The sequence below is a fragment of the Mastigoproctus giganteus genome, chromosome 9 (assembly GCF_048544385.1).
Source record: "Mastigoproctus giganteus isolate SK-2022 chromosome 9, ASM4854438v1, whole genome shotgun sequence".
In the NCBI taxonomy this organism is placed as follows: domain Eukaryota; kingdom Metazoa; phylum Arthropoda; class Arachnida; order Uropygi; family Thelyphonidae; genus Mastigoproctus; species Mastigoproctus giganteus.
In genome coordinates this window covers 59,910,298-59,926,056 of record NC_143583.1, presented here as the reverse complement: position 1 = coordinate 59,926,056, position 15,759 = coordinate 59,910,298, and the positions used below count along the sequence as shown (strand labels likewise).

Sequence of the window (15,759 nt, the reverse complement as noted above, 5' to 3'; positions counted from 1 at the left end):
TCTTCAGAGTGACCTAGAGGGATGGTCAGAAAAATGGCAGCTATGCTTTAATCCAGCAATGTGTAAGGTATTACACCTGGGGAACAGTAACCCCTAATAACTGATACACTTGGTGAAATCAAAGTAAAGCCAATAGTGGAGGAAACTGGATTACGATACGGTCAGACATGAAATTCTCAGAGCATGCCCGGAGAACTTCATGTCTGACCGTATATAATGAGAAATACAATTCTCAGAGAATGTAGACAGGTTGCAAGGGAGGCCCCATGGTGTCCTATCGAAGGTTTATAGAACATTTGCTAGTAGAGGTAAGGACGTTATAATCCCATTATATAAGGCTATTGTTAGACCAATTGGAATACTGTGTTCAAGTATGGAGACTGCAACTAAAAAAAAGACATTGAGCTTCTTGAAAGGGTCCAAAGACGGGTAACTCGCCTGGTGAGATCGGCAAACGAGCGTCCATATGAGTAAAGACTTAGAACATGTGGGTTGCAGACTTCGAAACTAGGCGTCTTAGAGGTGTTTAAGGCTTTGAGAGGCAAAAGTAAAAATGAGGACGAAATTTTCAATTATAAATGATTCTAGAACTGGGGACCATAAATTCAAGTTATGGGGGAGATGACTGGATTGCAGAGTTTTATTTTAGCCAGCGAGTTGTGAGTTATATACATGGCTGACAGTTTGGGGAAATTTAAAAGTCAGCAGAATAATTACCTATGAGAGGAGGGAAATGCTTAAGTTGTCTATTTCCTTTTCTTTTAATTATTTTTAAAATTTTCTTATTATTTTATTCTTTTTTTTTTTCTGGCTGGTGCAGCATAAGCCACAGGCTTCCTCACACGATGTGACCATTGCTAATACTAACTCCACTATTGATATCTTTTACATTGTGTACATTCAAAAATAAGTTTTCTTAATTAAAATTTATTTTTTTTAACTCTCACCTCAATATTGCTTTGCCAAACGTGAAAATAGGACAAAAAAAATTAGACTCGCGGATGTCCTTTTTTTCTAAATTATCTCTAATTATGACAGTTGTTGTAGGGTTTTAGATGCATCACAAATTAGGCCATATTGCATCTTATTGCAGAGATAATTCAGAAAAAAAGGACATCCGCAAGTATAATTTTTTTTGTCCTATTTATCGTCAGAATCCAGGTGGAATTATGAGAATAAAACACTCAAATATCAACAACAGAACCACACGCTTAAACACTTATTAGAAGTAATCTGTTCGGAAAATGTGCAGTTCCCCACATTGGCATCAATAGAGGGTGTTGCAAACAACAATACAATACTCAGAACGAGTACAGTACTTAACACTAATGCAGATAAAATTATTATAAACGGCACAATTTTGATTCATTTTTCCAACTCGGATCTGCATACAAATGCTATTTCACCAAATTTTGCCTCATACCATGATACACCCTCTTTAATACCCGGTCATAACATAAAATTCAGGGCTTTCTACTTTTTGTAGTTCTGAATACAATTTTCTATTGCCAGGTGTGTTGGCTAACTGTAAGTCACAGGTGTGTCTTATAAATATCGTTCACCACAAACACTTCATCTGACCAATTGCAAGTCGCTCCTTCTTTCAATTGTTGATTTTTGGCATGAAAATGTGAATATCACCTTTGGAAAACAATGGACGACCAGGAGGTAGTGGGTGCCATATAAGCATCTCACACATCCGATTCATTAGAAAAATTGACATCAGCAGGTGCCATGCCTAGTGTTCTGTGCTTAGTCTCGTTATACCCCTCTACAACAGCAGGAAGAATATTGATATAACAATATGCATTTTTGTAAGAAAAGTATCACCATATTTGACCATGTAAGGTATGGTGAAATCTCTCCACCAGACTCTTTCCTATCACCATACGAAGAAAGAAGATGAACACTTTTTATTAATTCATGCATATGTTTATTCCACAACTCTTTTTCTATATCGGTCTGTAAATAGTAGGTGGGAGAATCAGCACAAAACACCTTTCAAAAAGCCTACGCAACCTCTAATCAGTTTTGTTTTCAGGACTATCTAAGCAAAGCCCGAAAAACAGTCGATCACAGATAAAAGATATTTGATTCCATCGTTGAACTTTGCCATCGAAGTCAAATCAACCAGATCACATTGATACTAGTGTCCAATACCATTAACAAGCGTTTTTAATAATTTAAAACAGTGTTTCACAGGATGATGGAGTGTGTAGGCAGGCTGTGAGTGCAGTCATGATCTAATGATACTGGGTTTATCTTTTGAAGCATCCTTAAAGGCAGCACACCCTGCCTCTACTCTGCCAGATAGTGATGGAGGGAGTCTGAGTAGTGTGTATGCAGGGGGCATTGTAGAGGCCACATTATGTAAAGATTCTGGGTATATTCTTACGTGTACTCCATATCCAAAAATTTCATTACTTCATACAGCATGTCTCCCCCAACTTTTTTTTACTATTGAATACACATGAATGTATTTAATAGTAAAGAAAGTTGGGGGGGACATGCTGTCCCCCCAAACCTAATGGAGTTAGGTTATCTAGGAAAAGATCTAAACCTCCAAACACTTCCTAGTTCATTTCACAAATATACGTCGTCTCGATTCTAATATCAACGATGTCCATTACCACTTGCAGTCTGCCAAACCTCGTGTACTTTTTCTGACAGAACCTCATTTATCAGTTGATTCAACTACTGCTCATCTGATTTGCCCAAATTATTCGCTGTATGATTCCTTTCAACTCAGAGGTGGTACTTGTGCACAGGGCCGCGTTTACCACTAGGCAAAATAGGCATGTGCCTAGGGTCTGCTGAAAAGAAGGGCCCGCACAGAGGTATTTGTCATTATTTATGAAATAAATAAATCCACTGGCTTAGACTTCTAAATTTAATTTAAAAATATATACCAATAATAATACTTATTACAATGTAAACGTCATATTTGGGTGGTATCTTTTGTCGATACTTTGGTGGCAGGGGGAAATATACGGGACAGCTCAGCTGTGCACAAGTATACATTATTTTTCACGAACCACTAGTACAACGTGAGTGGAGGCAGGAGAAAACAGTTATCTACACATAGCTTGATGCATACAGTTACAATCGAATCGCTATCGGTAAGGCGCCTCCATGTTCAAGTGGGCAAGAGCAGCAGTGCGTAGCACACGCTTCTTGATTAGACCAGGGTTCGCGCCCGTGACTACCAAATACGGAGGATGTGGAAAGGTCAGGGAATGATCACCGCATATATACTGAGCAATATGGCCTTAGTCGCTAATGCTCCAAATAACAGCAACAGCTATTGGTAAATCAACACGCATCAAAGCACCCAAACATAGATGTAAAGAAGTTTTACTTCCAACGCGTGAAAGTTCCTCACACAAATTTTTTGTTACTTGTACGAAAATATTTTTTCTTTATAATTATAAATGATAAAATGTACTTACATTTTGCTTTTTGATAATAACTGTTTTACACTGTGAAATTGTTTAATTTTATAATCGAAAACAAAATTATATCCACATTTCCTAATGTCGGAACAATTTTAAGATTCCCAATGAGCAATTGGGAATCTTAAAATTCGAAGGAGAGTGATCATTTTCCGTACTGAAACTGGTAAAAAATTATTTACACAGTACTCTTTCGGAACAAAAGCTTAACGTACTGGTAATACTGTACACAGAAAAGGATATTCTAAAAACTTTGTTATGAGGATATTATTAATAAGTTTACAGATGTCAAAATTAGAAAACAAAAATTTTAAAATAATTTAATATTGATTCTTTATTTTCATTTTATATTTGTTTGTAATCTCAAACTAATCATATAATTTAACACAACTTCAAAAATTGGCTTTTTTTTAACAAATATCACCCTCATTCTTGTTTATATAAGGATCCCCACTTTCATTTGTATACCTAGGGCCCCGAAAAGCTCTAGACGCAGCCCTGCACGTGCACATTTCCGTTTCGATATTCCCTGTCAGAGACTTGGTAATTTGGCTTAAAATCGCTCTATACATTGTGTCAAATTCATCTGTTGTCTCTAACATTCTCCGAACTACACTCATCACTTGGAGCTCTTTGACTTCCTCTCTTTGCAACTTGACTTTCTGCAGTGCAACTTTCCTAACAGTGAGGTAATTTTCCTTGATTTTAATGTTCACAACTCCAGCTGGCTTCCATTTTTTAGTCACACCGACTCAGCTGGTTGAGCTGCTGAGGTTTTTGCAATTACTAATGACCTTGCACAGATTGTTCATTTACCTACAAGAATACAGGACAATCCTAACCATACAGCCAACCCACTTGATCTTTTTCTCACAAACAACTCTTCTCAGTACACGGTCGAAGTGAGTGGTCCTTTAGGTACCTCATTTCACAAGTTGGTGATTGTCTCTTCTTCAATGGAGCCTTTATCTCATGGCTATTCCCAACTTCATATTTTTTGGCATTACAAGAATGCAAAATGGGATGACCTGCGAGATTTCTTCTTTTCCTTTGTCGGATTACTGTTTCAAAACTTATGTCAATGTTTGCTCAGATCTTGTCAGTGAAATTATTCTTGTAGGAATAGGATCCTTTATTCCACACTAAAATCTCATCTTTTATCTAAACCTTGGTTTTCCAATAAATGTGCTGTTCAAGAGAAGAACGTTGCATATCATACTTGGATTGTTTCCAATTCTTAACTTTCATTTTCTACCTACACCAAAGCTCGCAACAATTGTAAAGCAGATATTAATCAGTCGAACTAGATTTTGAACAGGCTAAGTGTAGAAAACTTGCTTCTTGCCATAATGGTAGCTGAGTATTATGGCCTCTTGCCAAAGCTATTGGTCACAACTTTTCCCCATCTCTGCTCCCACCTGTCAAAACCAGATGGTTCTGTTGTCACTTCAGCCAAGGATAAGACTGACTGCTAGCATCCCATTTTCCTTCCAACTCTTGTATTACTGATCTTGGTAAAACAGGCCCCCAACATTCCCAACACACTCCATTCAATATCTCCTGTGGTCTTCCGCCACTCCTGAACTTTGCCACTCTTCTTTCGCTTTCTTATTCCAAAGGTGTTTTTTTCCTTCTGCTTGGAAATTTGTTCATATCCAGCGTTCCTAAAAAGGGTGACAAATCCCTCCCATCCAAGTATCGTCCCATTGCAATTACTTCTACTCTTTCTAAAGTAATGGAGAAATCAATTAACCGCCAACTCTTAAGCTACCTAGAAACCTTCCGTCTGATATACGATCGCCAGTATGGATTCCGTCAGTGTCGACCCACTGGTGATATTCTGACTTATGTTACCCATTTATGGACTAATTCAATGCAAAGGTTCGGTGAAACACAAGTAGTTGCTCTTGACATCTCAAAGGCTTTTGATCGTGTTTGGCATAAAGGTCTTCTAAACAAGCTTCCATCTTATGGTTTGTCAACTGTATTTTGTAATTAGTTATCGCTTTCTGCCTGATCGCTCAGTGAGGGTGATGGTAGATGGCTGTCTTCTAACTTCACTAATGCTGGTGTCCCCCAAGGTTGTTCTTTCCCTCTTGTATATTAATGACCTTCTTCCATTGACTGGAAATCCTATCCATAGTTTTCCGATGATAGCACATTGGATTCCACTTTCCACTTTGAGAAACCTTGTCTTGCTCAATTAGCTTCAACTTCTCGAATATCTGCTACCAATTCCTTAAATTGCCGATTTCCAGGTAATTCTCCAGTGGGGCAAAGACAACTTAGTTGATTTCAATCCTTCTAAAACTCAGTCTTGTCTTATATCTCGCAAAAAGGATTCCTTGGTGACACTTCGATTTCTAGGCAAAATGATATATCTTTTTTGGGGATTACTCTGACCTCTAATCTCTCTTGGCACAAGCACATTACAAATATTGCTTCCTTTGCATCTAAAAAACATGGTTTTCCCTCTTGCTCTAGGCATTACGTTTCTTCCAAAGCTGATCACTGTGTACAAATTAGAAATCCGCTCTACCATGGAATATTGTTCCCACATCTGGGGCAGTGCCCCCAATATCTCTCAGGCTTCTAGATTCCATTCAGAAGAGGGTAGTTAGGTTAATTAATGTTATCTCTCTATGTCTCCATTCGCTGTCTCATAGACAGTTTCTGCTGCATGCCTTTTCTACAGATACTTCCATAGGCACTGTTCTTCTGAATTGGCTTCTATAATTCCTGCTCTTTTTCAAAGCAGTCCAGTCTGAACACGTGCCACCGCCAGCAAACATCCATTTACTGTCCAACTTCAAACTCACAGAACCAACTTTTCATCTTCCTCGTTTATTCATTCAACTGCCGTTTTCTGCAACAACCTTCCTTCATACGTATTTCCTGAAAATTACAGCCTACAGAAGTTCAAGTCTAATGTTAACAAATATCTTCTTTCATCTTGTCAACTTCCAACTCAAGCATGGTACAAAGTACTATAGGTTCTAATACCTCTCGTGTTTGGAGTTTGCATTAAATAAAAAAGTGGCTTTCTTGGTAACACTAAGTGAAAATTACTAAGAACTTGACAAGTTGATTGGAAATTATGAAAAAAGGTCACAGAATGTCATCAGACTCTACTAATTGTACTCATTACCTGCCCACCTGGATCTTCAGACAAAAGCTAGACAATGTGAGTTTAGTGCATGGAGAGGGATTCCACAGGACATACAATGGAAAAAAACGAGGTACCAAAAAAGGTGGGATGAAGTTATGATGGGTGATCACTGTAGTTCATCACACTGACTACAAAAGGCAAAGACAATCAAATTTACATTCTTAAAGGAATTTTTGATTAACCAGAGGAAGGAGTTTCTACTTTTTGTTTAATTGTAGCAAAAATTAATATTCTATTCTGCAAAGAAATTGAACATTGTCAAATATTATATAGTATTATTACTTATTTACTTTTCTTTCATATTTGGGAAAACCCATAAAAGAAATAAATATTACCCGTTTTTACAATGATATGAAAAAAAAAACAAAAACATTCAGTCAGCATACCCAAATTTTCAGAGAAATACTATGAAATGCAGATTATCAAAATAATTTAGAAAATTTATTAGTGATATGGATAGATTTAATTGTAAATATTGACATTCATTTTGTAAGTGGGTTGCGAACAACCCACTTACAAAATGAATGTCAATATATCAGCTTTGAAATAGCTGCGACTGAAACAGTTTTAGTTATTTCAAAGCTGAAGCCAATCTGTTTATCAATATACACAGAAATAATGTAGTAATACTGGCAACTATGTGGGTCCCATAAGAAAAGGATATTGTGATGAAGTGATTAACAATCTTGACTACATTCACCAAATTTATGGTGTTGCACTGAGAGAGAGGTTGCATCCTTATATACAAGCAGTTGGAAGGATTAGCACCCAAAAACTGCAGAAGCCACCAGCTTCTACACAAAGCTGTGGCCAAGCCCATTCTCATCAGGTTGCAGAAAAGAATGGGCTTGGATTCAGGTTTGATTTTTTGCCTCAAACCACTGACCTTTGGCTCTAAGTGAACTCTTTTTCTTGGGTATTTTATTTTATTTTCATAATGCAAATAAAATTAACTTAAGCAATAGAAAAATGGGCTACAGTACACATACAAGGTTGCCCCTCCTTTTACTATCCATTCAGCATTTACTTCGACACAAAGCAAACTGTTTCAGTTGCAAATATATGAAAAGAATACATCACACCACAATAAAATTTTATATATCGTTGAGTGTGGGAGAATTGAGAGCACATTATATTTATGTATGGTTATTTTTCTGTAGAACCAACAACGCATAGTGCCAGTGTCTGTTTATTGGTACCTTAAGTCACCAAGTATGAGCAATATTTGAAAAGTTCATAGCCTGAGTATGAAGGGTTTACTGGTAACATAACATTTTTCTTTTCACTTTTGCCACCAATGTAACAATGCACTGATTCCAGCTGCAAAGAAAGTTCTCTCTCTTGGGCCTCCAGAATGCACCCACTGCAGCAATGATCACTTTCAATAGGAAAATGGATGCCAGCCAGGTAGTTTTTAAAATTAGCCATGGCAATGACAGACTTGTGAGCAAGTGGCATGTTGTTCTGATGGAACAAGACACCTCTGTTGACTTTTCCGTTGGTATTTGTCTGACATTTTCACACAAACGCCTCAAGGTCTATTTTACTGTCTAGCCTTTCTGAACTTAATCCACTAGCAACATTCCAAAAAACCAATGCAAATCAACTTGGCTTTGTGTGTGTGTGTGTGGGGGGGGGGGGGAAGAGGAGCTGTTTCCACTGTCTGGATTACAGATTGCTTCTTTGTCTCTAGCTGAAAGTGATGGACCAACATATCATACATGGTCACAAACCTTGCAGATTTGCTGGATCTGCTTGAAAACTATGCAAATGTTCATTTGACTTAACTCTTGTGCATTTTTGGCCCACTGTCAAAAATTTTGAATCCCATCACGGTGACACCATTTTCTTAGTGAGAACCTCCATTTATTATGTAGTACAAACATTCAGTTGAGAAGCCCAAGGTGCTGGCAAGGTACTGAACTGTCACTCATCAACAGATCATGCACACTGTTAACTTCTGGAGTGATGGACGTTGCAGATTTTCCAGTGTGGGCCATCTTCCAGGCTCTCCCTCCCTCATTAATTCTCCTGCTCACTTCTTAACAATGGAATAGGAAGGGACATCTTTCCCCAATGTTGTAACCATATCCTTATAAATTGCCTTTGGCATTAGTCCCTTTTTCTCCCCAAATATTGGATGATAACTAAATGGTGACTGAATTTTTCCTCATTCACATAACTTTGTTGACTTCATGACCTGTAATTAAAAAAAAAGGACATTACTGAAACTGCATAAAACTTGGGTTACTATTTGACTGTGTGTTACATTAAGTAGAGAAATTTTTAACACTGTTCCACTACTCTTTCATACTCTGGCCACAAACTTTTCAAATACCCCTCATAAATTGAAGCACCAAAAACTGTTAATTGCACAGATATAGTACTGTCACACCCCCATCTGAGTGTTACCCACAGTTCATAATATGACTCCTTTAAGATGATAGAGCAAAAAAAGAATCAATCACACTTATAGATGGAACCATTTAATTTATAAATATGTCTTTGCAGTTGATCAACAGCTCAGGTAAATCAAATATTAAGAGTTGGTTTTTTTCCTGACTGAAGTACAATTGGGCATTTTAAAAGCAAGGACGATTATCTTCTAATTTACTGTAATCTGTATGTGGAGAATAAAACTGAAAAATAAATAATTTGGTTATTAGGTAATTTGATTTGATAAACGTGCAAAATCTCTTCAACATAAATACATACAAGTAGTTATTTAATTTTAAAGCACAAATACAGTTAGCACAAGTTAAAAAACTTAAAATTACTAAAATAAACAGATTGATAAGTAATTTTGTAAGCTAAAACTGAAAGAGGGGAAAAAAAAAAAAAAAAAGCACAGGTGCCATAGTTGGCCAGTTCTCCCATAGCAATTAGTACAGAACAAGAAGCCAAGTGGCCTTGAGGTGAATTTTCCCCCCTCCTCTCTCCATGCTTTAGCAACATCTAATCTAAATAATTAAGGTTGTTAATTCACTAAATATTTATAATAAAAACAAACCTGTCTTACTTCTAGTAAAAAGCACTGCTCTTTCTTTTTCTTTTGTAAGAGAGCTTTGAACTTAGAATAGATGTGCAGAAATTTGCCTTTAGTCAGTGGGTGGTTGATTGCTGAAACAAGCTTCCATCTGTCATTGTGGAAGCTGACAGCTTAAAACAAATTCAAGGCAGAACTAGACAAACTTTTAGAGTGAATGGGTGGGAGAAATTTGTGTTTTTGTTTTTTTTTTTTGCTGATGCTGTATAAGCTCGCTTTCTTGGATCATATGCCTCTACTAATGCCAACTTTAAGTGTATACGCTTAACTGGATTCTTATGTTAAAGCTTTGTAAAATTTTGATTTATATTTTTTATCCTTTCTAAATGTAAAATTGTATCAATTTATTTTATATTCTTTGTTGAGAAAGATATTAGTGCTTGCAACAGCACTAATATCATTCATAGTAATTTTCTGAGCTGGAAACAACATTACAGAAATAGTGGTTTTAGTGCATGTGCAAGAGTAATATGATTCGTTGTTGTTTGTTTGGTTGGTTGGTTTTTAGGAGCATTAGCAACCAAGGCCATATTGCTCTGGGATATGCGGTGGTCATTCCTTGACCTTTCCGCATCCTCCGTATTCGGTGGTGACGGGCTCGAACCCCGGTCTAATCAAGAAACGTGTGCTGCGCACTGCTGCTCCTTCCCACCTGGCTACGGAGGCGCCGTAGTAATATGATTCAAAATATAAAGTAACATGAACATGTGGCTTTGGAATGTTTGTTAAGATATAATGAACACCAAGTATGAGAAGCTTAGTTACATAGTTCTAGCTTTTCATAGTTCTTAGAAATATCTGGGGAGGGGGGAAGGAAATCAGATATTAAAGCTGAAGAATGCCTTTATCAAATTTTGTTATATTCAATAGATTTCTAATTACACAAGCCAACAATTTTACTTTTTTTCGATAACAAACAAAATCAGCTGATTTTGACTAAACTGCATGTGCTGAAAACGAAAATGACAGTGGAAAGTTCTTAGCACATCACATTATGGCTTTGTGCTCCTTTTATCCAAAAATTGTGAATTTTTACTTATCAAATGTACTTGACTACTTTTCTTGTAAATTAATTGCTTGAAATGACAACTAGTAAATTTTCCAAATGGATAAAAAAATAACATATTTAAACTTTATAAATACCTATTTGGATTTAAGTAAGCAATTAACCCACAAAAGGAGGCAAAAATAGGAAATTTTACTACTTAGTTATTTTTTCTCCCTCATCAGAAACCAACAATAGTCACCCATCATTGCTGGATCCAATCATCCTTGATACCTCTGTTCCATAGTATGGATATCTTGGTGGAATCGTTTCCCCCCCCCCCGTAACTGACAGATCCCAAGTTGTCCGGAAAGAAGTCCAGGTGTAAATGTAGGAAGTGTATCTTCAGCAACATTCAGTATCCTAACTTTTAATAGTTATGTAACAATTCTTTTATCAATTCTTTATAGTTCTCTACTTTCTTATTCACTAAAATCCCACTAACAACAGCTCTGAAGGATTTCCACACACCTAATTCAATGGCGTTAAGTTTAGTTTTAAAGATTTCATCCTTTAAAAGCCAGCTAATTTGTTGGCCTACAAATATACCCTCCTTCAACTTTGCATCACTAATTTTTGGAAACTGGCTTTTTAAGTACTTGAAACCTTCACTATTTTTGTCCAGAGCATTTACAAAATTTTTCATGAGACCCAACTTTTAATGTGCAAAGGCAGGAGAAGCACCATTTCAGGTTTCACTAAATGCGCGCATTTAATGTTGAGTTTCCTGGGAAACTAATTCTTCTTTAATGGTCATTCCTTCACAATATAATGATCTTCTACTGCTGGACTATCCTATAAACACAGGAAACAACAATACTTAGTAAAACCACCCTGTAGTCCAAGCAACAAAGCGATTGCTTTTAAATCACCACAGATTTTCCAATATTTCTTATAGTTAAGACATTTAATAGCAATGACATGCTATCATAGGTTTCTTTCATAGCCACTGAAACCAGCAGTTTTATATTACCATTGTGTAGCAAAACTGCTTTTAAACTGAGATTAGACAAATTGATGAATAATCTCCATTCTTCAAGATTGTGTCCAAACCCTAATTCATCCATCAATCCATTTACATCTTTGCAGACACAATGAGAGCCTTCCATTTGATAATAACCTGCAAATTTTTCATTTCGGTTTCTAAACACAGAAATCCTTGTGGTTTTTACCAGCAAATTCCACTGTTGCAACCTACATTCTAATATCTCAGCCTGTCACTTTCTTCTTCCGAAATAGTGATTTCTTCAAAACTAGGTGGAGAAATAGGGAGTTCTGGTGTGTGTGTGCACGCGCGCATGTGTTACTGGTCTTATTGTGGACGGAAGGCTGAGATATTTTATTTTGACTATTTTTCCTTGAAAACCCCTTAGTATTTGCAAGGCAGAAATAACAATCTTCAAAGTGACTTTTTAGTTCTCACCAGATCATCAGAACAGCAAAAGGCATTTTAGAATCGTCCCTCTTCATCCATTCATCAGATTTACATAGCACATTATGCAACACATGCAGTGCCCACCTCTTTTATCCTGATCACCCACTTGACAACCAAAATAAAAATAATAAGCTTGTTTCACCTTGTCTGTGATTGATCGACGTTACAACTTCACTGTAAACTGTCCACAAAAATAGCAAAAACTTGTTTGCGAATTAATGCGCACAGCATTTTCACAAGACCAAATGGAACTTTAAAACACCACCATCTACCACTAGATCTTACAAATCGAAACTAACCCCAAAAATGTAATTTTAAGGGCTAAAGACAGCTTGTAAACAAGTGGTCTTTCACAGGGGCACCTAGCTGCTGGAAATATAGTAGGGTCCAAATGTGCTACTACATACTAAGGATTATAGCAATATAACCCAAAGGTGCAACTCCTCAGGGTAATAAAACTAAAACTAGGTATTAATATACCTAATTTTAGTTTTATAAACAACACAGATATGTCTCTTTTGTTACAATAAATTCAACCGAGTGCTATGTTGGACAATTTTGTTGATTTGGAAGCTATTTTATCTTTTTTTTTTTAGAACTGTTCTTGAATTTTTCTAAAAAATAATCACCACATACAAATTAACAAAAAATGATTAATTTCATCCATGTTAGCAAAACCTTGTTTACCAGTATTATTAAAACTGAAACACTATAAAGAAATCCAACATAAGTACTCTAGTAATTTATCTATTAAAACATATGCAAAATACAAAATATCATTAACTGCCTTAGTGTGGAACACTGAAGATTTCTTATAATTGGAAACTACTAATAATTCAAATGACGGGTGTTATCAAATGATTTGCTTTAACTGAAATAATCGATTATGACTTCTTGATTATGCCCCTCACTAGTTTAATATGGCTGAATACATAATGTAAAAGCGAGGCAAATAAAGGAATTTTTTTAATACCATTTACAAAATAGGTCAAAAGAACTTCAGCATTAACTCATATATTAGGGTGAACAGTTTAACGTATTAAAAAAGGAGGAAATTTAGGAGGAGAGTTATTTAAATCAAAAATAAACATTTCCATCCGTGTCCCAAATGTCATAACAATTTTGAAAAATTTAACAGATGAGTCTGAGTTTTATTGATGTTAAAAAAAAATCTTACAATAAAGAAAATTTACAGAAAGCTAAATAAAGATATGACATGACGACTTAAATGCAATGAAAGCACATTACAATGAATAACTAAAAATAGAAATGCACAACAAATAGAATCCTTCTGAAAATCGGTCTAATGTTGTCAAGTTGCAAATTTTATAATTAAAACAAATTAGCATTAGCATTAGTAGAGGCATTTGATGCAAGAAAGCAAGCTTATGCAGCATCAGCCAAAAAAAAAAAAAAAAAAAGTAACATAAATAAATAAAAATAACCATTTCCACTTCACCCCTCTGTTCGTTCGAAATACCTGTCCAGCTGAGCCTTAAACTTATTTAGGCTATCAACTTCCACGACAAGGGATGGAAGTCTGTTCCACCCACCAACCACCCGCTGGCTAAAGGCAAATTTCCGCACATCTATCCTACATCTGTCTTTCCTCAATTTGAATTTATGCCCTCTCAGGTGATTTTTCTGAGCTAGAGGAAGAATCCCATCAGCATTGAGCATGCTCAAACCATTCAAGGCTTTGTACACCTCTATCAGATCACCCCGCTGGTGCCTAGTTTCCAGACACTGTAATTTGCAAAACTTAAGCCTTTCTTCGTAAGAGAACCCCTTTGTCCCATTCACCAATCTAGTTGCCCTTCTCTGTACTCGTTCCAGCAGCTCTACATCCTTCCTGAAATGATGCCTCCAGGCCTGTATACAGTACTCTAGGTGTGGCCTGACCATTGCCTTATACAAGGGAATAATCACCTCCTTATCCCTGCTAGAAAAATTCCTATATATCATTGACAATACACCATGAGCTACTCTTGCAGCTCGTCTGCACTGCTCAGAGAACTTCATATCTGCCTGCACCACCACCCCCAGGTCCCTTTCATTCTCTACCACTGTCAGTGTAGTACCACAGAGTTGATACGTTGCTCTGGGGTTGCTGTTTCCCATATGTAGTACTTTACATTTGTCAATGTTAAACTTCATTTCCCACCTCGAAGCCCATCTGCTCAACCTTTCCAAATCCTGTTGCAGCAGCATAGTGTCAGTAGTGTCCTTGACAACCCTGCCAACCTTCGTATCGTTTGCAAACTTGGACATTAAGCCTGATATACCATCATCAATATCATTTATAAATACAGAAAACAATAAAGGCCCCAATACTGAACCCTGAGGGACTCCACTAATAACATTAGTCCACGATGAGCAGTGTCCATTGATTACCACTCTCTGTCTTCTCCCCCTCAACCACCCCTTTATCCATAGCAGCAACTTGCCTCCAATGCCACACTGCTCCAATTTGTGCAGCAGTCGTCCATGTGCAACAGTATCAAAAGCCTTTCTAAGATCCAAGTATATAATATCAAAGTTATTCCCTGCATCCAGTTCTTTTGTGACTGCATCATAGTATCCAATCAAATTGGTCAGGCAAGACTTCCCCTTAACAAAACCATGCTGTGTCCTAGCTATAACTGAAGTCTTGTCTAGATGATCCTGCAGTGCTTCTTTCACCAGTGCCTCCATTAATTTTCCGGGAACAGAAGTTAAACTCACAGGTCTATAATTACTTGTGTCAGCCTTTGATCCCCCTTTGTGAATTGGGGTCACATTTGCACATCTCCAGTCAATGGGTACCTCCCCTGAGTCCAAGGAAGCTCTCATAATTATGGCTAAGGGTTTGCTTACCTCCTTTGCTGCCTCCTTTAATATAACTGGATAGATCCCATCCACCCCAGGTGCCTTTCTTGTGTTTATCTTCAACAATTTCTCCTCCACTTTGCTCTCAGTTATTACAAGATTCTCTAGCTTACTGCTAGAGTTGAATACACCTCTGGCATTCCCCTCGCTGAATAACTCCTCATGTGTGAATGTCGATGCAAAATATTCATTTAGTTTGTTAGCTACCCGAGCAGGGTCATCAACAGTTGACCCATCGATCTCAAGTGGACCAATCTGATTCATCCCCTTCCTTCTAGAGTTTACATAAGTAAAGAACTCTTTGCTGTTTTTCTTCGCATCCCTTGCCAAGGATCTCTCGTAATCTACCTTCGCCTGCCTAACCTCCTTTGTAACTTGGTTACAGATCAACTTGTATCTATCATAGGCGTCCGTGTCACGTGTTAATTTGTATGTATCCCATGCATTTTTCTTCTCTGCCATATGCCTCATTAGTTCATCTGACAACCATTTAGGCCTAAACCTTGAACAATATTTCTTAGTTGGTATGTAAAGCCTAGTAGCTTCCACGATAAGTTCTTTGAATGCTTTCCATTTTGAATTTGCTGTTGGCAATATCATCAGTTGGTCCCACTGTATAGAATTTAAATACTGTCTCAGTCCATTGTAGTCGCCTTTACGAAAGCAATACCCCTTCCCTTTACCCCTAATGGTAGTTACCTCTTTGAGTAACTCCCACTTCAGCACACTGTGATCACTGCCACC

The 15,759-nt window shown here is 37.0% G+C and overlaps 1 protein-coding gene across 1 annotated transcript in view; it reads right to left on the bottom strand.

Moving 5' to 3' along the window:
• Nucleotides 1-9,152: 9,152 nt before the first annotated feature.
• Nucleotides 9,153-15,759, bottom strand: part of ND-MLRQ (NADH dehydrogenase (ubiquinone) MLRQ subunit) — a 67,270-nt gene continuing 60,663 nt past the window's right edge. The window contains exon 4 of the mRNA XM_090381615.1: nt 9,153-9,260. Within this exon, the coding sequence (XP_090237741.1) occupies nt 9,204-9,260 (57 nt within the window). The 3' untranslated portion in view covers nt 9,153-9,203. The remainder of the gene's footprint in view (nt 9,261-15,759) is intronic.